The following is a 25,926-nucleotide window of genomic DNA, read 5'->3' as shown; positions in this document are numbered from 1 at the left end:
ACGCTAAAAGGACTAGGAAACCATGGATCACGGATGAGATGATTACAAAGATGGATGAGCGGCGAAAATGGAAGAATGTAAATACAGAATTAGGCAAAATGAAGTACAAAGAATTGAACAATAAATTTAGGCGGGCAACAAATAAAGCAAAAGAAGCATGGTGGAAGACGCAGTGCGAGGATATGGAAAGTCTGCAGAGGAAGGGTGAAATTGGTGCGCAGTACAGCAAAGTTAAATCGTTATCGGGAAGTAAGAAAGGAAGATCCATGCTAACCATTAGAGATAAGGCGGGTAAGATAATAGTTGAAGCAGGGAAGATCCAAGAGAGATGGAAGGAATATGTAGAAGAACTTGATAGTAAAGAGCTTGGACCAACAAAGTTAGACATAGAAAAGGAACATGACGTAGATGAAGATAGCTTAGGTCCAGGCATACTAGACAATGAGATAGAAAGGGCAATTCTAGAGATGAAACTAAATAAGGCCGTGGGGGTGAATAAAATTCCTGCAGAACTACAGAAATGTGTAGGAAAATGTGGGAGGAAGAGGCTATATGGGCTGATTTGTAGTATCTATGAGGAAGGAATCTGGCCGGAAGACTGTGAAATCAGTGTTAGTTCCTATTCTGAAAAAGGTAAAGGCCACGTCATGTGAGGACTATAGGACAATTAGTTTGATATCCCACGCAGCTAAAGTTGTTCTCAGGATCATAAACAAAAGGATAGAGAGTAGGGCAAATGATTACTTAGGGGAAGATCAGTTTGGGTTTAGGAAGGGGAGAGGTACGCGTGATGCCATTGCAGTAATGAGATTATTAATCGAGAGGAATATAGAACACAACCAGGAGGTATTTGCCTGTTTCGTAGATTTCGAAAAAGCGTTTGATAGAGTGAATTGGGAAAAACTATAATGAGTATTCTGCAGAAAATAGGAATAGATTGGAGGGAAAGGAGGCTAATCCGCAACCTGTGCATGTCTCAGACTGCTCAGGTGCGAGTGGGAAACGGGGAGTCCGGTTGGGCAGTGTTAGGAAGGGGTGTAAGGCAGGGTTGCCCATTATCACCATTGCTGTTCAACCTGTATGTAGAGAAAATGATCAAAGAGGCATGGGAAGGACTCGAGGTAGGAATGAAAGTGGGCGGGGAATCCGTAAAATCAGTTAGGTTTGCTGATGACCAAGCTTTAGTTTGTCAGTCAGCCAAGGGGCTGCAAGCATTGCTGAGTAAATTGGAAATTCAGTGCGACAGGAATGGGATGAGAATCAATATTAATAAAACAAATGTTATGCGATTTTCTAGAAAGAAAAAGGCCAAGCTTAACATTAAAATAGGAGGGCAAAATCTAGAGCAGGTAGAACAGTTTACGTATCTCGGTAGTGTTTTGGACCAACACGGTCAAAGTAGTAGGGACGTAAGGAGAAGAATTGCGCTAGGCAAAGAGGCTTCACAAGGAGGAGGGAGTTGATGACGGGGACTTTGAGTAAGGATGTTAAGAAAAGACTCGTAAAAACTTTGATATGGAGCGTAGCTATGTACGGCGCGGAAACGTGGTCATTGAAGCAGGAGGATAGACGTAGATTGGAGGCTTTTGAAATGTGGGTGTGGAGAAGATTGGATAAGGTGAAATGGACAGAGAAGAAAACAAATGAGGAAGTACTTGGTATGGTGGGCGAAGAGAGGGGTTTGTTGGGAGCAATCCTATGGAGGCAGAAAAAGTGGATGAAGGGGGTTTTGACCGGCAGTAAGATGTTGAAGACGGTGATAGAGGGTAGAATGTTGGGCAAAAGAGGAAAGGGAAGGAACAGGATAGGGATGTTGGACGGGATGAAGGGAGGAAGAAAGTACACAGAGATGAAGAGGGACCTGATATAGAGTAGGATGATGGATTTTTTTGTTTTGTTAGGAATAATAAAATGCCTGTTTGGTAGTTGTGTCCATCCAAAAACCTACCTTAACCGGTAGATTACCTTAAAAAAAATATATATATATATATATATATGTGGGTCGCAGTTAGGGGGTAGAGCTTTGGATTACTAACCGGAGGGCCCAGGATCGATTCCCGGGCAAGTGGCACCTGCAACTCCACCCCAGCTATGTAATTTTTCGGGTACCAGGTCTTCCTGGGGAACCATAACCGGCACAGGGAAGATATTGGCCCCCTACCCTGATGTGTGAATTTCACACACCTTCGGGCTTAGTACTGAGTGAACTCCACCATCACCTACCAAACCGACCTTCGGTTGATTACTGTGTTTATGGTTTTTTATGGTTATATATGTATGAGTATAGAACCATTATTTAATGGTAACGCCACCTTTTTCAAGAAAGAGGACAAAACTAGGGAAAAGAAAGGGCTGGAAACGGTGGGAGGAAGTGGAAGGTGGGGAAAGGTTTATGAGGGCAGGACTTTGGAGGGGGAATTTCAGAAGTGCGGGGATAATATGAAAGGTGTTGAGAGCGGAGGGGGGATGAAAATATTTGAGGAACAGGGTAAGTAATTTATAATATTAATATCAGGGCAATTCCAGGAATCTAGGAGTCAGATGAACCCCTGCTCCATTGATCTGAGTTTCAATGGTGGTTCAGAGCCTGGGGGGGATGCTAGGATGGATACACTATAGCATTTATCGAAGGGAGTGTGGTGTTCGGTGGCGTGTTTGAGGACGGGCAGCATACCAATCAAGGAAGAATTCCTGCATGAGGCCCGGTGGTTATTAATTCTAATATTGAGGGGTGAGGTACACTGTCCAATATAAAAGGCACGGTAATGTTGGCTCTTCAGAAGGTAAACTCCATTGCTGGAGGTGCATGAGGGGTAGGGAATTGGTGAGAAAGCGTTAAAAAGCGGGTGGAAGAGGGATGGTAATATATTGGACTACTGTCGGCCCGGATTACATTCCCTGGCAATCGTCTAAAGGCACCTAGAGCTCCACCGTCACTGTGTGAATTATCGGGTACCAGATCTTCCTGGGAAATCATAAGCGGTACAGGGAAAGGAAATGACCCCGCCACCCTGATGTGTGAATTTCACAAGTCTTATAGGGCTTAGTGCTGAGTGAACTCTACCGTCACCAACCATACCGACCATCGCTTTGATTACCGTTTTTAATTAGAATTAGCAGTTTAGCCCAATTTTCGATAGCATCGAGGCTGTATGTTTTCCTTTTATAGTATGACAACAGCATAGTCATAAACATGCAGATGATTACCAACATTGTCACTGCGACCATTTAATTTAGAAACGGGTTTCATGTTATGTAAAGAAGAAATGGCGTAATTAGGTGTTTGAAGACTAATGCGACACGCCGCAATGAGCTTCGACAGCTTTTATCATGGCGATTCTAAGTGGGTTACGAGGTCCCGGTTATGTGTGATAAAAGGATATGATGCAAAAGCGAGAACATTTTTAAAGAAGTCATAATAAACAGTGACCATTGATGCTAAGCCACTCCTACACTGCCGGCTATGGAAGGAGTGATAAGTCGGAAATGAAGTTGACAAAATTTACTCCTCACCGAGAATTCTGAAATATCTCTTCGAACCTTGGTATGAGGGAGAAGAGGATAAGTTTCCCATAGTACCGCATCTATATCCACGCCGTATCCAGGGGTCAACAAGGAGGCGAGTGAGTTATTGAAGGGGGGGGTGCATGTGTGCGTCCTATTCTGCAAGATATTAGGTCAGGCGTTACACATTCCGTCGTCAACTAACAGGTCTTAGTTATTTCTCAAAATTTTATCATGTCGGTAAACAAGTAGCCCGAGGTTTTGCATTCAAGGAATATATTCGCAAATTTAAATTACGAAAAATGTTTACAATTTGAATTCACTTTTGATGCAACGTTTTTATTTCAATCTAAAAAAGTGTTGCCGCGTGAATTAGGAGCAATATCTATTTTGAGGGCTTCATGCTCGCCTCGTCTTTAGTTTGAATCGAGTTTGTCCAAATTATTATCCTTGGATGAAAAGTTGTCAATGGATGGATAGTTTTGGGAATATTTGTATTTAAATCTCTCTCAATAGATAGGGCATACATATTTTGTTGATTTAACCAATATTTTCAATAACGTTTAGTTTAATGTGCTAAAATATGTCGTTTTTAGGATTCTTGAGGTATAATTAATTTCCCTTGAAGATCGTAAACTCAAAGAAAACAAACAGTGAAGCCTTTGGACGACGAATGATTTTGGCTCGTGTCCAAACTACTCTTTGTTTTCACTAGTGCTCTTTCGTTTTCAAAACCCATAAAGATAGAATAACTACAATAAAAAATATACCGTACATTGCAATAAATTTCCGTTATGAAAAAAATAATATTGTTTGATATAAAAGGAATTACTTTTCTGAAATAAAACTCTTATGTTTACACTTCACGTCACATGCTTAAGAGGTCGAGAGCGACGCCAAGTGTTAAAACCGGCTTTATCCTGAATAAAGGTTTTCCCTCTGAGCACTATAATTAAAATACTAAAATTTTTTTTAGCAATGGAAGTCTGGAAACTTGTCACAGGACATCTTTTCTGTAACCCAAAAATAAATGGCCAATAATCGCGTCTAATCCGAAATCTCGTGATCTAGTGGGACGACTTCCTCGCAGTATGGGACGCTCGACTGACTTCTGGCCGATGCAGCTGAGGAGAATCAGCATTCCAGCAGAAGGCCTTCGCCGACGGGTTTGGAGGGGAATAAAACTGGAAATCAAGGGAGAGGTCTTGTTTCTCAATCTGGCGAATAAATTTCAAGAATGGGTTTCTTTTCTGAGTAATGCCTTCGAGGAGGAAGGAAGTGCCGCATGTTAATTGGGAGACGAAGATGGGAACACTTTGGATGAGGGACACGGCACTCGAGTTCACTCCTGAATAGATCGTAGTTTATTGAAGCTCTCATTGTGCCGATCGAAGTACTCTACATCATTATCATTACCACCTATGCCGATTACTGGGAGGGTTTGGACCCACCCGGACAGCCATTATTGCAGATCTTCGTGGATATCTGATTATTGTTTTGCAGGCTTAAACCTTCTTTGACCAATAATGTCCTGCTACACTTCTTCTACATCTACATCAAATCAATCCCCGAAAGCCGCCGCAAGGGTGTGTGGCGGGGGGTTTTAGGACGCCACCCGTAAAGCAAAATGCAACCGCATGCAAAACAAGGAAGAGGCGAATATGTACATGCAAAACTCATTTTATCTAAAACACATGCAAATACATATACTAGCGACTAACAGACTCAAGCGTATATACCTACGATTGTACTAGATGTCTACGCAGTGTTTCGTGTCCTCGATTGTAATTCGGGTGCCTTTACTATATATATTACGATTTTGGTTCATACTATTATAATTCCTGATTTTCCGAGGAAAGAACAAATATTTACATCTTTCTGTAATGGAGTCTATCTCCCTTATCATGTCATTGTGGCCTAACCTACCCATATAGTGTGACATAATATTTCCCTTTGTGTATTAGTTAAAATTGTGTGTTATGAGCCTTACTAAAAGTCCTAAGTCTCGCTTTTTCTCTTCGCATATCAAGCAGATCCCAGCCTCTTTCCACTAAAAGGCCTGTCACACTCGTCATCTTATGGAAAAAATGTTTGGCGAATCTGGTGTATTTTCTTTGTACTTTATCTAATTCTTTTATCAACGCTGTCACCCAAGGATCCCAAACACTTGAGAAGTATTTCAAATGTGGCCTAAAACGAAATAACACTTCGCCTTAACTTTAGTATTGCATTTCCCCATAACACGTTTAATGAAACCGAGTTGCCGTATGGCGCATCCACATATTCTTCAGATTTGAGTACTCCATGAAAGGCGTTGCCTTTCAGGACGACCCCCGAATATATTACTTGATCTAACGTAGTTGGAACTATTAGTCCGCAATCTGTAGAAACCCTTAGTAGTCACATCTCAAAAGCCACTTACGCTAATATAGTTGCCTCTGAGACCCAAGTTTCGGAATCATATAATCTGAAACACATGGCTTATATGTAATTCTGCACTAGATTTTCTCTTTACACCTTTACCCAGTTTCCTGTCATTAATTTCCTTCTTCTTATTTAATTTTCTCTCACCAAAGAGATTTCGTTCCTAATTTCGTACAATTTCTATTGCTTTCGTGCAAACACTGCCCAAATATGTAATCTGTTCCATCTGCTCAGACGTATTCCCTCCTATTCTAACGCTTTCCTAACCCTCTGGCTTCGCTAATATCTTATTATTTTCATTTTCCGGTTTTTTATCTTTTAACTCAAATGTTAGTCATATTATTCCCAATGATTTAGCTGATGTCGCCCAGATTAACTAAGATAAACAGACTCGAGCGCCAACGGATTTAAATATTTTTCCGACCCTAACACAATTCAGTCCACAAAAAACAAAGGTCAAGTGAACTAATAACCTTATTTAAAGGTCCGGTTTTCCTCCGCCATATCTTCTGTGGACACTTCGTTATTATCCACAGTCAATTCACTACATTCACTAAATCACGTGATGACTCGTGGCCACGATGTAGACGCGCAGTAAGGGAAAGAAAAATGATATAATTAGAATGAAACGTACAGATGAAGATGGAAAATGAGACAATATAGCATTCCCCTGAAAGAATCCATTTCCGTGATAAAACCGAGTTTTTTTTCTTAGTGATATCCCTTCCCTTGTGCAAAACTTTTCCAATCAGGTGTAATGCCCTGTCTCATCCCACATTCGCATTCTCTCCCGGCGGTCCTCTGGCATATCCACTCAGGGGTGCAATTTCCGTCGGGCTGAGCGGATGACCTTGGTTTCCACACCTTTCACGGCACCGATTCCCTCCCCACGCTCCTCATCTGGCCCCTAGAGGCAATCCAAGTCTGGGTCTTGGTTCACTGAATGCTACTAATTTACTCCGTTCAGACCAGAAGAAAAATTATTTACTCAATACTAGAAAGTCAATCATCATCATATTTCTACGCATGCTGAAAAGACGTGAGCGTTACGACTAACTTTGCCGCATTATGGATTCATGAAAGCGCCTTTTCCTCATCGTCCTTTATCAGTGCGAATTGTAAGACTTACCGTTATTTACACTCAATTATTAACTAAAATATTTAACTAGTTGTTCGCAGAGTTTTGGTTTTGGATTATCTTTTCAAGAATAAGAAAGCTTTAAAAAATCAAGATATTTGATGAAGTTTTCTCGGGTCTTCCACCGGGTCAGGGGTTCCATGTTGGGCATCGAAACGTCGGGAATACAAAAAAACTCTTGGAAGAGAGAGAAGCTGAAGGCGGATGTCACAGTTTGAGGAGTGAACCTTAAGCTGTGGGATTCTTCATTTATCTGGGATTTTCTGACCAAAGCGATCTGCTTAACTTCTCTCTCATATGTACGCTTCAATATCCTTGCAGCCTCTTGAACTCTGAAATTTCGGGGGCTTTAAATGAACATCGAGTCCAGGTCAAGGCGAATGATTTTTACACCCTGTTAAATTGTTGCATTGGAATGCACATTAGCGGATGATTCCGTTAAAATTTACTGTTGCGGCATCTCCCGCAGTTTCTTTGGATCCTTGCGGCCGTTTATTTTCCAAACTCCCAGGTGTTTCTTAACTCCCAGTTTTTTCCCATCCGACTTCTCATGTCCTCTCTCTCTATCTATCGATCTGATCCTGACCAAAGGCCAACCGCGTGGTGCTGCACATGCTGACGATGCACGCGGACCTCGTGGTGGACACCTTCTTCTGCCTCGGAGCCTTCCTGCTCGCATACGCCACCATGCGGCACAGCGAGCAGTACGGGAACCCTCCAGTGTCCATCATGGTGTTCTTCCGATACATCAGGTAAGGCCCCAGTTCTTAAGGCACATCTCCATCAACTGTTAGATACTGAGTATCGAGGTGATCGCTGCTGTCCTCTCGTCATTGCGAGCATGAGAGGGAAGGGAACCGGTAGCACGTTAGGAAGAGGGCTGGGGTACTCACAAGGGAGAGTTCATTCTAGGTGACACCTCTGGGCACCCTGGCCTTCGCCCGAACTGTGCGGTTTTTCACGAACTTGTTCTTCCCGGTAGCCACTCTTGGCATATGGAAAGGAACTGGCCTGAATGGTGGATTTCACAATCGCCGTTCGTCTACATATTCGATGAGACTTCTCCCCTCACCAATCAAACCAACCTCCATGTACATTATTATCCACATTAACATTAATACCCCACGATCCACCAAGATAATGTGTGGCAGGGGGCACCAGGTGGGAAGGGTGAGTAATAAGGGAAGATATGGGCGAGGAAGGGAAAAAATATTCAGTGAAAAATTATCAAATAACGTGCAAATGTGTATGCATGCTGGAGGAAGACTTGATTCAAACCAAGGGTTAATTCAAAACATAATAAATTAGTTATTAGATGTGCAAATAAAGGGAATACAATTGAAACAAAGCCATTTATACGAAGGGCCTCCACCATTACAAGACAGGCCATGCAGAACTGAATATTAAAAGGGGGAAATCCACCATTACATGGACATGCAACTCATGGCATCGCCCGTAAAAGACAGAAGTAGTACTATCAGCTATTGTTTACTGATACCTATGGGGTATTTTTATGTGGCGCCGCTGCGAAATCAGGACCGCCATTATTTTGAATCTAGATCTCGAGTGCGTGCGTATTGTTTCAACCCCGGTTTGTTTGTTGAGTTGCTGAATAAGGCAGAGGGAATTCCCCTTTACGAATCAGTCAGAATCTTGTTCTCAATATACTAGACTAAGGAAACACGTGCGATATCTATATTTCTAAAATAGTTATTGTGATTGATCCTCGGAACAAACCGAGGGCGCATGAAGAGCCGAGCGAGCGAGTCCACTGTACTCTCCCACCGACAGGCTACGTATAATCACTTCGGGTAAAAAATAACTTTTTAGAAATCAAAAAATGAATCAAATGAAAAAACCGCGTGTCGCTATGAAAAAAATTTTTCTAGTGTTACCAACTACTAAACTAAACTACGTAAAAATATTTGTTTAAATAGAAGTACCGATCAGCATTGGACTTTGAAAAATATTTTGTAATGCCTTTGTCCTTTAAAAATTATTGTTTAATATTTAGAAGGAAATTTATCACATATTTAGATACACACTGAATACCTCATGAACCCCAAGTACAAGTAATACTTGTAATTTCCCTCTTCCTTATCCTGTCCTACCCTGCATGTAGTTTATCCTACTTCCTCGTTTGTTCCCTTCCTATCCAATTGCATTTTTTAATCCACCTGGACTCCTACGCGTCAAACGCACCAATCTACACTTATCCTCCAGCGTCAGCTACGGAGTTTCGGAACAACGTAATACCACCCTCCGCTTAAGTCTACTCTAACCTATCCTCCTTTCACTTTCATAAGAAGTTCAATGCTTTAAATCCTATAACCTATCAATTTATCTAGCACATCTGTGAGTGACTCAAAGAGTAATTTTCGTCGCGCACTTTACATTGATAGCCACTGGGATTGTTATTGCTCGTTCAAAATAAAGTTGTTCCGCCGTCCTTGAGAACATTTAAAGCTTACAGTGGCTATAAACATGGGTTGTATTCAAATTATCGGGAAAATTTCTGGGAAAATATTTCTATTCCAAATATTACTTCCATACCTCAAAATTCTTCATAGCACATCCCTTGAACGTCGACATACTCTTGCTAGAGACTTTTCCTCGACTCAAAGGCTCCCTGGTAGGTGGATTCCGGAAGATCCTAAAGGGTGCGCGTGCAAGCTTCTTTGATGGAACTTGGGGCCCATGGTGGTGTCTTTAGAGGAAGGATTTCACCTTTGGGAAAAGGGAATAGTCTACTGGTGCCAAGTCGGGACTGTAAGGGAGTTGGGGAATCGTTGCGACGCCATTGCAGGTCTTCGCAAGCAGTCACTCAACTCTACTTTTGGTCGTCCTTTAAGACCTTCGGGACGAGCTTAGCACAGATCTTTCGCATTCCCAAATTTTCATTGATAATGGTGTCCACCGTCATCTTATCAATGCCCATTTGATTTGCGAGCATGCGCACACTTAATCTACGGTCTGAATTCAGCGATTCACGCACACCTCAGGAAAAAATTCTGACGGATACTTTTTATACAAACCTTGCACTCGCATAGATATTCCATCTACAGGAGCAAACACTTATGGCACAGCGGAGCGATCAACGAACTTCGTCCGCCCACAAAGAACTCTTCGATGTCAATGTTTAACATATTATTCATACGGGTGCGTAATTTAAAATAAATTTTGCTTGAAAGCTACTTTTGGTAATCATCGCGATGCCTAAGATATGTTTAAGCTTTGCGATATTTCCCTGAGGAGACTATTAATAGTTTGCTCACCCTTCTAGGTTGACGCCGGCATACACTCTAGTGATCTTTTTCTACGCGTGCATCCTGAACAAAATGGGAACGGGACCCCTGTGGAACTCCACCGTCGCCCTGGACACCGAAGCGTGCATCAACAACTGGTGGACCAACATCCTCTACGTCAGCAACTATGTTAATACGAATGCAATGGTAGGACTTCTTTTACTTTTTTTCATTTTGGTCAAGATTATCTGATGCACACGCAAACTAATCATATCAAACAAGTCATAAAGTTGCATTATTATGGAAGTATTAAAGTAAGTATTTTCCAGTCAGATTGTATCGCAAAGTTTTCAAAATATATTTTTTGAAGTTGACGCTCTCTGATACATATTTTTTCAGCATATACGATGGGTAATATCAATCCACAAAAGTTACCTAAGGCAATAGATCACATCTTCGATTTCTTGTACGGCTACTTTGGCTAACACGATTGGTTGATGGGCAACAGTTTTCCTCCTACCAAGCATCTTCAGGTCATAGATACCTTCTAACACATTGTCTTGGCCAGGAGAAGTCTTTGGGTCATATAAGATGTAATCATATATGACAGGTAATTCCAATCTTAAGACACCTCCTGGGACAGAGTAGTAACTACTGTTTGTCTAAGCTGACCAAAACAGATGCACCCAAATAGAAGATGTTACTTTCTGGTCTATACATTTAAGATTGGAAGTAATTCACCGTTAAAGACAGCAGTCAGTACCTTGCAATACAGGATGTTCTCATATTACAAAATGCTTTTTGTATTATTAACATGATTGCACATTTCCTTTTTTAGACAATTACAGACAATCTTTATGATATATAATAGTGATATGATCTTCATAATGTACCATAGTAGTATACATTAAAACTTTATAAATGGAATACTCATTCTGCTCCTGGTAGGCCAATCTAGGCTAATCTGCTAGGCCATGCTTGACAGCAGGTGCTACATAAACAAAAATGAGAGCTTAAAGTGTTGCAATTATAAAGCTACATATATTGTGTCACATTTTGTTCCAAGCCCAAATCCATGCTGTATAATAGCCAGGCTTTATTCTCCCTTTCACAGCATTTACTGGCTGTAATATTCTTAAATCTTTAGGCATTTCATTAAAAATTTGAGGTACAGTAACCCCAAATTTATTTCTACCTTGACTAGTTTGAAATTTTTTCGTTATATACTTAATCTTGTTTCTTAATGGTAACTTCATTTTACTTAAATTTGGTATTTTTTATTTGTCTTAAAAATAGCTTTCAGTTATGATGACTTCTCTATAAAGCCTGTCTACAGGCAGAATTCCTAATTTTTGAAAGATTTCCTTTCATCTAGAATGTTTGTATTTTTTTATCTAGCCTCAGACATTTTTTCAAGGATTTTTTCTGTTTATTTTTTAATATATTAATTTTTGTAGAACCAGTGGATCCCCAATAAACCACTGCGAAATACACTTTCTTCATGACATTCAAACTTACAAAACTAGTAATGCAGTGAACTTGTCAGAGGATGTGCTTTTATTTGTTATTTATTTTTGAAATATGTTCGCCAAAGTTAATATTTTATTCAATGATTACCCTCAAGTAATGACATTTATTCACTTGTTCCAGCATGGGGTGATTACAGTTATTGGCGGGGTTATGTAGGCTGTAATACAAATTAATCTGTACTTGAATATCTAGAATGTCAGAGGTTTTGTGTTTCACAAACAGTACTTTGGATTTTTTTCTCATTCATAGCAAGATTATTATTATGTGCTGATTTACTGATAGTATTTAAGTCAAGTGGCATGCCCTGAATAGCTGCTTTTAGTCCCCATGCTTTGATATGAGTACTGCATGATAAGCATTCAATATCAACTCGCAGAAATGACAGCACTTGAATATATAATTTACGTATGCTATAAATATAAAAGGTCCAAAAGTAGATCCTTGTGACACATCAGATTCTATCTCATATTCTTCACTACATACATCATTTACTTTGGTGACCAATTTTCGATCTCATGATTAATTAGAAAACCAAAGGTGGCTGTATCCACAAACTCCAATACTACAGTATATTTTTTGACGATATATTGTGATCTACTGTCTCAAAAACGTTTCTAAGATCTATAAATGTTATTACCGTGTTAACCCGTCTATCAATCCCATCTCTGGTACTTTTCACGGCTAGTTCAATGACTTATGTGGTTCCTTTATTTCTTTGGAAGCCAAATTGAAATTTTGGTATCATTTCATTCTTATCCAGGAAATTCAGCAATAAGTCTGCCATAAACCTTTCTATTGTATTTTAATGGCTTGTAGTATTGACATAAAGCAACAATTATTCAAGTCTTTATGAGCCCCTCCTTTGTAAATAGGTCTTTTGACAAGTTTTTTTAAACCATTAGGGATTGTTGCACTGCATATTGAATAATTTATAATATCCTTTAATCTTGGTATTATATTAGGGAACCTGTTCAGGCCCATTATTCTAATGCCATCATGACCCATTGGTTTCATATCCATTTTGCGAATAATCTTATGAATGTCATTCTCTGTTGCTAAATATATACAATGCTATTTACTAGGTTCTTTGTATTTACCAAAATCAGTGGAATTTTACAATTATCTTTCAGGAAAATTATTTTTTGGTGAAATGTTTAGAGAATCTGGAAGTGATCTTTTTAACAGAATTTATCTGACCAAAATATCTAATTAGGTCTTTATCTGTATTGGGCTTGATTTTTCTCCAGCTAAACTGTTTATAGTACTCCATATTTTCCTCATACTGCCCTTATTTTCATTAATTTGATCTGTATAAAATTTATTTTTAGCTTTCCTTATTTCATTGTTGACCTAGTACCTATATTTCTGGTAGTTCATTCCATGTATATTTTATTGGAACGTGAGTTTTTTAATTTTTTAAACAATTTATCCCTAAAGAAGAAAGGGGAAGAAAACTCCAATGGCCGTAAGGATTAGTTGCCAATCTCTCGTCAGACCAAATGTTGTGTTGGTGTGACGGGAATCACGTCAGGGACCAACCACAACCTCTCGACCAGAATACCCTCTGTGGTGGTTTACGGGAGATTAATCCGCGTCAGGGACCAACACACAGCCACACGCACACTATCCTGCCTGAAATCCTTCACGAGGCTGTGAGACCCTGTTAAAGAATTTCAGATGGAGATGGAATCCTTCACGAGGCTTCACAGCCAAAAAATAGTCCCTTGGAGGATTTAATAGCCCACATAGAAAGATCTCTGTATCCATTTGACTTTCCCACAAAAGATTTTTTACGGAAAGCCTGCGAAAATCAGATTAAAAATAACCTCAACCACCCAGTCTTCCAACGCAAGCTTGAATCACAGAATTTAAATTAAATTGTTACCTCTTTAAAAAGGAAAAATTGTTTCTATATGAAAGCAGACAAAGGTAACATCTGTGTCATTTTGAATAAATTAGACTACTTCGATAAAGTGAGCAACCTAATATCATCTGGGCCATATATTGAAGTGAAAAAGAATCCCCTTAATAAACTTATAACTCAAGTTAAAAACGTGCTAAACGACTGCCCATCCCTCATTGATAAAAAAACTAAATTCAGACTTTCAGTGTCAAATCCAATTTTACCTAGATTATACTGCTTACCTAAAGTCCACAAAGTTGGTCTCCCCATGAGACCCATTGTTTCAGGAATAGATTCTCCCACATATCTTATATCCAAGTGGTTGGTTTGTGAGTTTAATAAATTGGTTTTCCCGAGCCCCCATTCTCTTAAAAATTCCTTAGATTTCGTATCCAAAACCAAAAGTCATAATTTCAGTCAAGGAGAAGTCATGGTATCGTTTGATGTTTCAAACCTTTTTCCAAGCGTACCAGTAGAAATTGCAATCAACGCACTAAAAGTTTGGTTAACATCATTACATCTAGATCCCAATTTAATTGATGAATACATCAGACTAACTAACCTAGTCATGAATCAAAATTTCTTTCAATTCCAAGGAAAGTTTTATAAACAAGAATTTGGAACGGCGATGGGAAACCCTCTATCCCCATTCATAGCTAATGTATTTATGACTCACTTTGAGAAGGAGTTCAAAAAGAAATTCAGTTATTTCCCTTCTCTTTTTGTTAGATATGTGGACGATATCTTTGCTATTTTTGACACAACTACATATAACATAGATCAGTTTATTAACGACTTAAACAGTTTATTCCCCTCGGTTAAATTCACATACGAATTAGAAAAGAATAACCAACTTCCATTCCTTGATCTACTATTAACAAGAAATACTAAAATATCATACGACGTGTATCGCAAACCAACACACACCAACAATTACATACATCATGATTCCTTCACACACAACAGTCACAAACTGGGCACCTTCCATGCCCTTGTACACAGACTAATAAATATTCCATTAAATAGAAACAACTATTACAAAGAATTAAAAAACATCAAACTTATAGCTTTTAAAAATGGCTTCAAAGAGTCAATAATTGACAATCTAGTGAAAAAGCACAAACATAAAAAACTAGTTCAAAACACGACCACCCTCACACAACATAAAACCCCGCGGTATATCAAACTGCCGTTCCACCCACATTTAACAAAAGGGCTAGGAAAGATTTTTAAAACCGTTGACACTAATATATCATTTAGCAGCACCAACAAACTAAAACATCTATTAGGCAACACTAAGGACAAAATCGACGCCTCAAACAAGTCCGGCATTTACAAAATAAACTGCTCCTCCTGCGATTCAACTTACATCGGCCAGACGCGGAGGAATATTAAAACTAGATTCAAAGAACATATGGCCCATTACAGATACAACAGATCAGATAAATCGAGCATTGCCCTACACTTACTCAAGGAAGACCATAAAACATCAGAAAAGGAATTGAAGTTGATCAAACAGACCCCCAACCACCTTTTAGACGCATACGAAAGCATTTTCATACACAAATTTAGAAATGTGGTTGTCAACAACGATAAAGGGCCGATTCCATTCTCCCCACTTTATTCCCTTTTGAAATGACTTCTCTAGTTTTGAAACATATTTCCGTTGGACTATGGTCCAACGGAAATATGTTTAAACCCCCCCCCCCCAATTCCCCTTCATAATCCGTTACTCGGATACCTTTCACTTTTACCCAACCCCCCCCCCCCTCTTCCCCCCCCCTTCTCCTTCAATAATTACTCCTTCCCGTTCCACTCAGACCCTTGGTATCTGTTTTTCCTCCTCCCCCCCCCCTCCTTCCTCTTCACCAATACGTTTAAAGTACCCCTCCCCTTTCCATCTTCCACCTATTTCGATTGGTCCCCCCAACTCCCACAGTCTCTATATAAATATGACGTTTGTCTACGGTTGTTTACTTTCAACCTTGTGTTGGAGGTGTTTTCCCTTCGGTTCGCTGAAGAGGGCCACTTTGTGGCCGAAACACGCGTGTTCGACGCACTTCCTAGTTGCTTTTTACCTGTGTCCAGATTCTCCCAGAAGTTGGGCCCTTTTGAGTGTGTGTGCGTTTCTCGAGTGCTTGTGTGTGTGTTTGGTCTGTGCCATCCACAGAGTGTGTGCTTGAGAATATCCTGGAATCTTTAACGGGGTCTACTCTACAGCCTCGTGAAGGATTCCATCTCCATCTGAAATTCTTTAACAGGGTCTCACAGCCTCGTGAAGGATTTCAGACAGGATAGTGTGCGTGTGGCTGTGTGTTGGTCCCTGACGCGGATTAATCTCCCGTAAACCGCCACAGAGTGTGTGCTTGAGAATATCCTGGAATCTTTAACGGGGTCTACTCTACAGCCTCGTGAAGGATTCCATCTCCATCTGAAATTCTTTAACAGGGTCTCACAGCCTCGTGAAGGATTTCAGGCAGGATAGTGTGCGTGTGGCTGTGTGTTGGTCCCTGACGCGGATTAATCTCCCGTAAACCACCACAGAGGGTATTCTGGTCGAGAGGTTGTGGTTGGTCCCTGACGTGATTCCCGTCACACCAACACAACATTTGGTCTGACGAGAGATTGGCAACTAATCCTTACGGCCATTGGAGTTTTCTTCCCCTTTCTTCTTTATTGAGAGGCCGTAGAGCTCATTATTTCTTGCTAATTTATCCCTATGCGTTATAATTGCTAGCAGATTATTTGTCATCAACTCCCTCTGCATATGCATACTTCTCATTTTAGTATTTTATTTAAATTTAATATATACATGTATCCTGCATTACCTTATCAATAGTCTCATAGAGTGAGTCAGGCTCTGAGTTCAATATCAATTCACCCCAATTATACTGAGATAGTAACCTAGTAACAGATTTAACACTTATTACTTCTTTGATCCCGTTATCATGTTTTGCATTACAGTATTTAGTTTTGCAAGCTTTAAATCCTCCAGCTACTATAAAGTGATCCGAAATATTTGTCTTAAAAATCATACCTTTCAGTACCTCAATAATAAATTTGATCTAGGATGCTTTGGCAAAGATAATCTTCCCCAAACGATCCCCAGTTTATCCAGTTATGACCTCGTAGAACCCTTTAGTGGTCATCTCTAAAACTAATCGCATAATTATTATTTTTATTCATAAGATTGATATTTAAGTCTCCCATGAAAAATTCCTTCAGACCTTCATTATCAACAAAGGAGTTTACAAATTCTATGAAATCTTTTATGCTTAAATACGGTGGTCTATATATACTCATTAAAGAAAAAAAAATATTGCCCAATACCAGGTTACCATACAATAGCTCAAATGCCGGAGAAGGTAATTTTTTTTTCATTGAGAGTAACTTTGTTGTTTACAAATAATATAATACCAATACCTCTTGTTTTGGTTCTCAATTTTTGTTATTTTTTATATTCTCTCAGTAGATAAAAGTAATTTTCTGTTTCGCTTATATTCACCTCAGTAAGAATCACTGTATCAAACTAGAGATATACTTGCAAATGGTTAGGAATTATATTTAATTTGCACCAATTTTTTTCTTAGGTGAATTAAAGAAAATTAAAATTTTGAGTGTAAGAAGAATGTCATATGAAGCACAATGAATATTTGGATTTTTAACTGTTCAAAACCAATCCATTAATAGTTAAGATTTCACAAAATAATGTCTTAGAACCGTCCAAGATCCTCCTCTGACTTTTCATGACCTTTCTGATTTTCAACATTAATAAATACAATATTTGTTATATTTTCAATAAATACATGCCGCTAGTATCACTATTTTTCTAATTTTGAACATTCTGAGAATGAAATTAATTCATAGCTAAAATATTAGTTAATTGATGGTTTTATCCGAAAGTTCTTAAAAAGCCACAAGATTATGTACTCAGTAAATAAGACATACTTCCACTGAATTCTTTTACAGAAACGTGGGTAAGGTTGTGTCATCTTTATAAGAAGTCACAAGCGCGAGGTGATTACGAGCGCAGTATAAAGAATAGAAACACACATACAAGAATATTAACTCATTTCTTCAAATTTTTTTACGCACCACTTAAAAGCAGAAGAACCTTTCAGAAGCAATACCACCTCTGAAGAAGATGGTATTGCTTCTGAAAATTTCCAATTAATAGTGTTGCCTTTCCTTTCTTTTTGTTAATGTTTCACGCAAATTTTTAAGGAATAAAGCTGTATGTGCGTCTTTGTATAAATAAAAAAGGAACGTACATTTTGAACCCTAGCCCAAAGGGTCCGCAACAACACCGATGAAGAATTAATTTTCAACTCGCTCGGCAAGAGTAAAATAAATTACTGGTGAAAATTTTAATAATAATTCATAATACCACATATGGTTCAAAGTGAAATCAGTTAAGAGCCTCTTAATTTTTATGTGTTAAATAAATAACACAGTATCAGGTGTAACATGGTGGAAATCCTTCATGATGGAAGAAGATACTTAGCTTTTTTTCCACATAGAGTATTTTTATTACAACCTAGATTTCGTTACATCGTAACATCTTCATCTCCCGAAAATGTTACGCTGTAACGAAACCTAGGTCGTAATAAAAATACTCTATGTGGAAAAAAGCAGTGTCTTCTTCCACCATTTTAAGTGCCATTATGCACCTGGAGTTATAATTTTCGTTATGGCCTCTGAGAAGAAGGCACACTTTGAAACCCTATTCATGCATTATTAATCATTTTGATGGTGGACGCGTTTTTAGTTTAATTTGGATTTACTGGTCGTTTTGCGGAGTGGCAGGTCCTGATATTCGTTTCAGAACGATTACGTGGACTATCGGATTCGCACAATGCATTCAGTGCCTTCGGCTAATTTTCGCCTAGCGCGGTGGTGACGTAATTAACCCATGGTAGCTAATGACGACTTTTTCTTCCTTCTCCCTCGCACGCGGCCTCCGCAGTGCATGGTGCAGTCGTGGTACCTGCCGTGCGACACTCACTTCTTCATCATCGGGGCCCTGCTGATGACCCTGCTGCACCGGCGGCCGCGAGTGGGTCAGGTGGCCCTCGCCCTCACCACCCTCGCCTCCATCGCGGTGCCCTTCGCCGTCACGCTGGCCAAGCACCACGACGCCACAGTGCTCTTCTACAGGGAGTGAGTGGCCCAAACTGTATAACCTGTGCATCGCAATGCTCATTCTGCCAACCAATTCCTCTCCGCACCAACCATGCGCATCCTCGTATAACTCCCCAACTTCACGTCTTCATCTTTCGACTCACATGCTTTCCTCCAATCCCCCCATTCAAGTTTCCAATCAAGTTAAGGAGATCAATACAGGGACGCAGTGAAGGTCAGAGAGATCAGGTCATCACGATATTTATGGAGTAAGGAATTAGTACACAATGTATGCGAGAAATACAGAAATATTTTCGAATTCTTCGAAGAGATACAGTTTTAATGATGATCGACAGTAATGACAGCGTAATAACATATCTTGGTCTCTTTAGAACCGGGTCGTGTGAACAATAACGCGATATGCGATTTATTTTCCTTGATTAATTTTGATTCAAACGCTTCTTCTGCCCATCTCGTTTTTGACACCATCCAAAACCGAAAAAAATCACTTTCTTTATTTGGTATTGGTTTTGATTGGAGGCGACCGACAGCTGCGGTCATTTCCGCCATTGAGGATGGATGGAAAGGTAAAGAGAAACCCGGCGTCGGCATTAGCCTACTCTTAAGTCGAAAAGCGCCAAGGGGTTCGTAGTTTAACGTCCCACCCGACGGACGTCGTACTCACTCCAAGTGCTCTCGAAAAAGCACCTCAAGTATGAATCGGGATACCACTGAAAAATATCTGCAGGATTCGAACCCGGGTCCTCTCAGTGGGATTCCAGTACGTTAGCCATCCCGATTCCCACAATCCTTACCTTCAGGAAAAAATGCCCACCCCGAATTTTTAAATAATTAACATAGCTAAAGGAATAACATTCGCCATGGTTATTTTCACGGATCTGACATGTACCTGCGAGGAATATTTGTATAATACTGTTGTATTTTATTACATTTGCTACGAAAAAAGAAACTTTGGGCGTGATTTTACACACTCTTCAAGCAATATTAAGGTCGTTCAAAATTACGGTCGTTAAATTTGATTAAGTTCGTATGTCATAAATTTTTATTGAATTGGGACATTTTATTTTCAGGACGACTGCTTATTCATTCCTATTTCAAAACAACATTACCATTGACGTTTCTAGTTTCACTGTGAGTTGTTGTTAAACTAAACCCGTCGGAGATCACATTCATTTGGTTCTCTTATGTAATTCTACGGTAAATTATGTGAAATGTTAAATGAGCAACATAGGCGTCCATTGCAAAGTGCCTCCATTAGCAGTGCACCCCTCGTTCTGTCTCACGTGTGACGCAACAGCCTCCTCGTGACCCAAACAATGGCGGACATTAATTGTTCGAAAGTAAGCATTCTAGCGACTTTGAGAAGAGGAGATTGCTTACGGAAGGGAGCACTTAAGAGAAAAAGGAAATAATGCCCGGTTGACCCTTGCCACTTCGTGAAGATGGAAATACCACACTTTCCTATTTTATAAGCAACTAACACATGTTCCAATAAAGAATGAAAACACACGAGTAAGAAATAACAGCATGGGAGGTAAGATTATGGCTCTGAAATTTCTAATCAGTCCTTAATTCTCACCTAGAATGAAGAGAAAAGTAACTAATTACGATTCTGATTTGTATTTTGTAAGGAAAATTAAAAAATAACTGTGGCCAGAGGTGAGACAAATTAAAGGACAATGAGCCTTAAGCTAGATCCAGTGTTTTTCAAGAGAAAATTACATATATAAAAAAATATATATATATAAATATATATATATATATGTTATATATAACACACACACACATATATATATATATATATATATATATAGTAATTCTTGACTGACTAGCCTGAGTCGTACATTTGTTTTCATCAGTAAGTGCGATCTTTTCTCAAGATTTATTGTGATGTTTTCTAACTTAACTTGAGACCTAATGGTCACTTAAAAACTCATCACACCACAGTCGACTAGTATATCAAAATCGATTCTTTGTCATTTTTTTTGCCAATGTTACAGTCTCACCTAAATTATCCATAGTAGTTCTCTCCTTGCTCACTCTGTACTCCTGGATTCATGTACATCGTCCTACCTGTTCCTTTCATCTATATTTTATTCTACATCTATTGTAGCTCCGTTGTTAATTTCACCATTTAGTGAAATAACTACAACAAGGGATGATATGAACTTGATAAAATACACAAATCATTAGATTCACAGTTAATTATTTATTTTCTGCTCCATCCATCAACCTTTTCTTCAATTATTCTTTTAGCCTATAGTCTTTTCTTTAATGTGTCCAATCGGATTCGCCCTCTTATTTCCTTTAGCTCCCACGATACATACTCAGACATACTATTATCATATCGCTTCTTCATGTTTTAATTTTTCCATCCATTAACTTTGCCCACATCTTTTATTCAGAAATTACAATACTTCAAATGAAACATTGTTAAATATTTTCCTTAGTTTTTGAATGGTTCTTTTGCTTAGTAATAGTTTTTTATTCGCCAACTCGTATCTTCCTTGTTCCATTCTACTCCTTTCATTCTCTCCGAAATTACCATGTCATTCGTCACGATTCCAAGATATTTCAATTAAGGTACTTATTCCATTGCTTCTCTGTCTATGAATAACCTACCTCATCGTTCCTTCTTCCGTAAGTACCTTCATTACTTTTGACATCGTAACGTTAATTTTGTTTCCATAATCTTTTCTCATTCTCACTATCCATCATTTTCACTGAAACCTTTTGTTAATTCTGTTTTTTCTTCAAATATCTTGGTTGCCATTCTTCCATTTTTTTCTGTCTTCAATATTCAATACCTGGTATTCCGTTGTATTTTGATTTTTCTTGAATGTCTCCTTACTGCAGCTATGTGATTTTAATGTCCTTTCCCACTCGAGACTGTTCTATTTACTCCACTAAAAATCCTTGTTCAGTGTTTTTATTGAAATGACTATTTTTTCATTTAATTCATTTGCACCCAATTTCTTGAATAGTGTCTACAGCTTATTTCTTTTTACCTATCTTAATTATGGAGGGCCTTTATTTTGCATGTAATTCTTAACTCTTTGGTTAGTTGAGATTAATTGGATACAAGAAATGAATTAGATCCTAGTAATCAGTGAACTGTCTCTCCAACCTCCAAATCCCCTTTCTCCGAGGCCGCATCATTGGCGCATAAAAAATTAAATTTCCGATATTATATTTTCCTAAGCGATAACCAATTTTTTTCATTAAAAACTTCATTAACATATCCCCTATCACGATGAAAAATTACATAAAACACGAAATTCAATATCAATGCTGTACTAAATTCAGGAGTAAGTAATAAATGTATGTATAAGCGAACTTCTTCAATTTTAACGAAGAATGATCAAACACTCCGCGTCAAATTAATTGATTAGCTGCTAAAATATGTAATAAATGGCAAGTTTATAATAATCATGATCATTTATAATAATCATCGTCATCAATAATCATTAAACATTTTCTTTCTGAAACTGAAAATTTGTTAATTTTAAATTAATCAGGTTAGACGCTCAAGTTCACTCCCCAATCCAAATCTTGATACGAGGACTCGAGGTCTACATTTGTACTCTGACTTAAACAATTTCTCGCTTTTCTTAAGGAAGCTTTGCCCGATTGCGGCTTCTCATTTGCATCAAGGATCTCGAATTCCCGTTTTCTAAACAAAGAGAAATAAAAAATTGAAATCTGAAATTCCGAAATTGTTGCATTGAAATGCACATTAGCGGATGACTCCGTTAAAAGTTACTGTTGCGGCATCTCCCGCAGTTTCTTTGGAAAGAGAAATAAAACCATTCGAAGAATTATTATGAAACGTTAAATGCTATTTTAATTCAAAATCAAAACAAATTTTAGCAGAAATATCCAATGGATGAAGTAAATATCTGTATGTTGGACAAAATATCACATTTTAATTCATTTGAGTGCTTTTTAAAAACGTTTGTGGCGAGAGAATTGCTTTGAATCCATTGTTCAGCTTATGACCATGTAATGATGCTCATGAAGCACTGATTTTACATAAAACATTACATTCTTTTAAATGTCTGTATATTTTCGAATATAATGTATTTTTCTTGCATGATATTACCTCAACTGAAATCAGAATTGCTTTGAGAATTGTCCCCTTTTTAGTGCATGTGAGTCATATAAATTAAGACGCATTGGAGGTCGTTAAATATTATTGTTAGCACCACACTACCCTTGAATATTTGCATCTGGAAATTTCATTGACGCGAGTAGACGACGCTAAATGACCACTCGGTATTGATGAATGAACAATGTGGAGGTGCTAATCACTAATCCTCCTTTTTCATTCCCAAACAGTTTCCTGTTCGACCCACGGAGCGACGTCTACTTCAACGACGTGTACATCAAGAGCCACATGCGGGCGGGGCCGTACTTCGCCGGGCTCATTGGCGGTTACCTCTTCTTCAGATTCAGGCTCTACGAAGTGAAGATCCCGAAGGTAGGCGTCTTTTAGCACTCCGCTAGCCCCGCTCCTCTCCCTCGAATTGCGATACTCTCTGGAATTAAGTGGCTGGGAAAGGGGAAATGGGGGATTCGCCTCTTTAGAAGTCACTCTGCATAAACCCCCCCTAAATGTGAACAATCGAATCCACATTTAAATGCCAGATTTAAGATTCAACTACTCGTTCTTCTTCGTAAGATATAAATTCATCATGAAATAAAATCGAAACAACATTAAATTTTTAATTTTTATAGCTTCTATCGAACTTAACCATTATTTCCTCATATATGTGTGCAGGCATGTGTGTGTGTAAGTATTTGTATGTAAGTGGTGTTTGTGTGCTTATGCAGATCTACAATTATTTATTCGAATTTTTGCAGAGGATGATGTTTATTTGTATGTGGCTGGTACTTCGGTAGATCTTTCGAGCTGTTAGAATATTCCCGCACCTTCAACAGATTACGGAATATTCTGCAGACTTATATTAAGAGTTATCGAGAATTATTTCCCAGTGGGGAGCCTCTTACCTTTCAGGTATTCTTCTGACGCTATCGATGGTACGAGAATACTTTTTTACATCTACGTATATTTTGCACCTGTCATGAATTTCATGTTATAACAGTGTGTGATAAGAGGTGTTAGAGTATTAGACCAATAGTAATTTCAGTAAAAAGGTATTATTGACATTTCGTAACTTGAAGAGACCAGGGAGTTCGAGTTGTCGCAAGTGATGAGTATTTTATTCCCAATATATGTTTACTTGTGTGTAATTGGTATGATTATAATAATTATTTTTTATTGTCTTAAGTGAAGCTAAAACGGGATATTTCAATGTTTGGAGATTAATGAGGAAGAAAAACATCTATGAATATATAAGAATATTTTGGAAATAGTAATGAACACCTAAATGATGCCGTTTCCCAGGTTAATTTGACTGCGATATAATTAATTGCCACTGTGACTATGAAATACACCGAAGTATTAACGTTAATGTTTTAATGAATTTGAGTCCAGGGTACAATAAAACAATGTCATTCATTCCTCCTTAAGATCTGATTCCGACTCATAAACCTTTTGAATATTCTTGATTTATTCGAATTTTAGACACATCGACAAATATAAGGCGAACGTTAGAATATCATGACAGCTACAAACACCTCTAATGACCTTTTTACGCAAACAATCGGATACCCGAATTAAATTAGTTGCTAGTAATAATTGAACCGTCAGCGAAAATACAGCGAAAACGATTTTGATAACTTGGTGTATAATTTTCCAACCATTTGCAAAAAGAAAACGATATTGTTTTCCAATATGGATTCAATAAACACTCGAATTCTCCTCGGGATAAATTAAAGTAACAAAACCTTGCGCAATAAATAATCATCAAGTTTAAAACGTTTGAAGTTGAGTTCAGATATCAATAACAAGTATCCAGTAAATATATTCGCATTATAGCTATAAGGATTGAGCTGGTTCATATGCACGACAGAAATAAATCGTGAGTGAAGTCCACCGAGCAAATGTGACGCAGCGGACAGAGCACGGGCGTATTATCGTCAAACATACCGGATGGCGTAAATCATTCAACGTGGAAACGACATGAGGTTGGAGAATGTCACATTCCTTGTCGACTCCATCAAGTGCTTTTGAGAGTGAGCACTTCGAAGGAGAGGTCCGGCGGCGAGTCCTCGGTGTGCGCACCGCTTGCGAGTAAAAGCTATGAATCAATCCCCCCCTCCTCACTGATCGGCACGTCCTTCTCCCCTTTCCGCCCATCCCCCCTATACGCGCATGACGAGCGCCCCTGCGTGCCCAACCCAGCCAACTGTCTCGGGTTTGCCCCGGAGATTGTTTTGATTGGAATCACGGCGACAATTCCTGTGACTGAGACGGGCTAGCAAGGAAAGAAACAATCTTCCCTGGTCCCCAAAGCTCCTGGTCAAAATCTGCACCCACATCTGCGTAATGACCCGCAAGTGACCATAAATATCCGCACTGAAATATTAGGGCTCCACACAGAAGAGAATGAAGTCTGTGAATGGAGAATGTTAAAGATTTTCGCTCTTTCCCTCAGCTTGTAGTTTACCCTTGGAATGCGCGAAGGAGAAGGATATCCTTGAATGCAGTCTTCCTTCTAATTTAGTGAATAGCCCACCGGTGCTTTTTTTTCGGGCTGGATTATCGTCATTTCCCCGGCATTCCCCATTAGCTCTCACGATAGATGGAATAGAAATGTCGAGTCTTCGGGAGGTTCTCGAAGTGCCCCCATCGCATATTAGGCTGAAGCTGTTGTGCAAGGATGTTCGCTCTTTCGCGGCGAATTCTCGCGGTCTCCCCTGCAATTATTTTTCAAAACTTGGTTGTTTTTATAATGACTTCCAAATTTAAACCATTAAAAACTGTTTTTCTGCCTTTTCATCTCTTTGTTTTGGCTTTACCGTCTCTTATAACTTTCGTTATTTCGTAGATTATTATATACCGTACAGATAAAGAAACTAAGCATAGAGATAGCAATTGAATTAAAATAGAAATGAGACGCAGAACGAAATGGTTA

At 38.8% G+C, this 25,926-nt stretch overlaps 1 protein-coding gene across 1 annotated transcript in view; it reads left to right on the top strand.

Moving 5' to 3' along the window:
- Window positions 1-7,732: 7,732 nt before the first annotated feature.
- Window positions 7,733-25,926, top strand: part of LOC139700710 (nose resistant to fluoxetine protein 6-like) — a 40,591-nt gene continuing 22,397 nt past the window's right edge. The window contains exons 1-4 of the mRNA XM_071599144.1: window positions 7,733-7,818; window positions 10,350-10,518; window positions 18,711-18,904; window positions 23,225-23,366. Coding sequence (XP_071455245.1) covers window positions 7,754-7,818; window positions 10,350-10,518; window positions 18,711-18,904; window positions 23,225-23,366 — 570 coding nt within the window. The 5' untranslated portion in view covers window positions 7,733-7,753. The remainder of the gene's footprint in view (window positions 7,819-10,349; window positions 10,519-18,710; window positions 18,905-23,224; window positions 23,367-25,926) is intronic.

This window comes from Hetaerina americana, unplaced genomic scaffold, assembly GCF_022747635.1.
Source record: "Hetaerina americana unplaced genomic scaffold, ioHetAmer1.1.p SCAF_107, whole genome shotgun sequence".
In the NCBI taxonomy this organism is placed as follows: Eukaryota; Metazoa; Arthropoda; class Insecta; order Odonata; family Calopterygidae; genus Hetaerina; species Hetaerina americana.
This window is presented reverse-complemented; position numbering and strand designations above follow the sequence as displayed.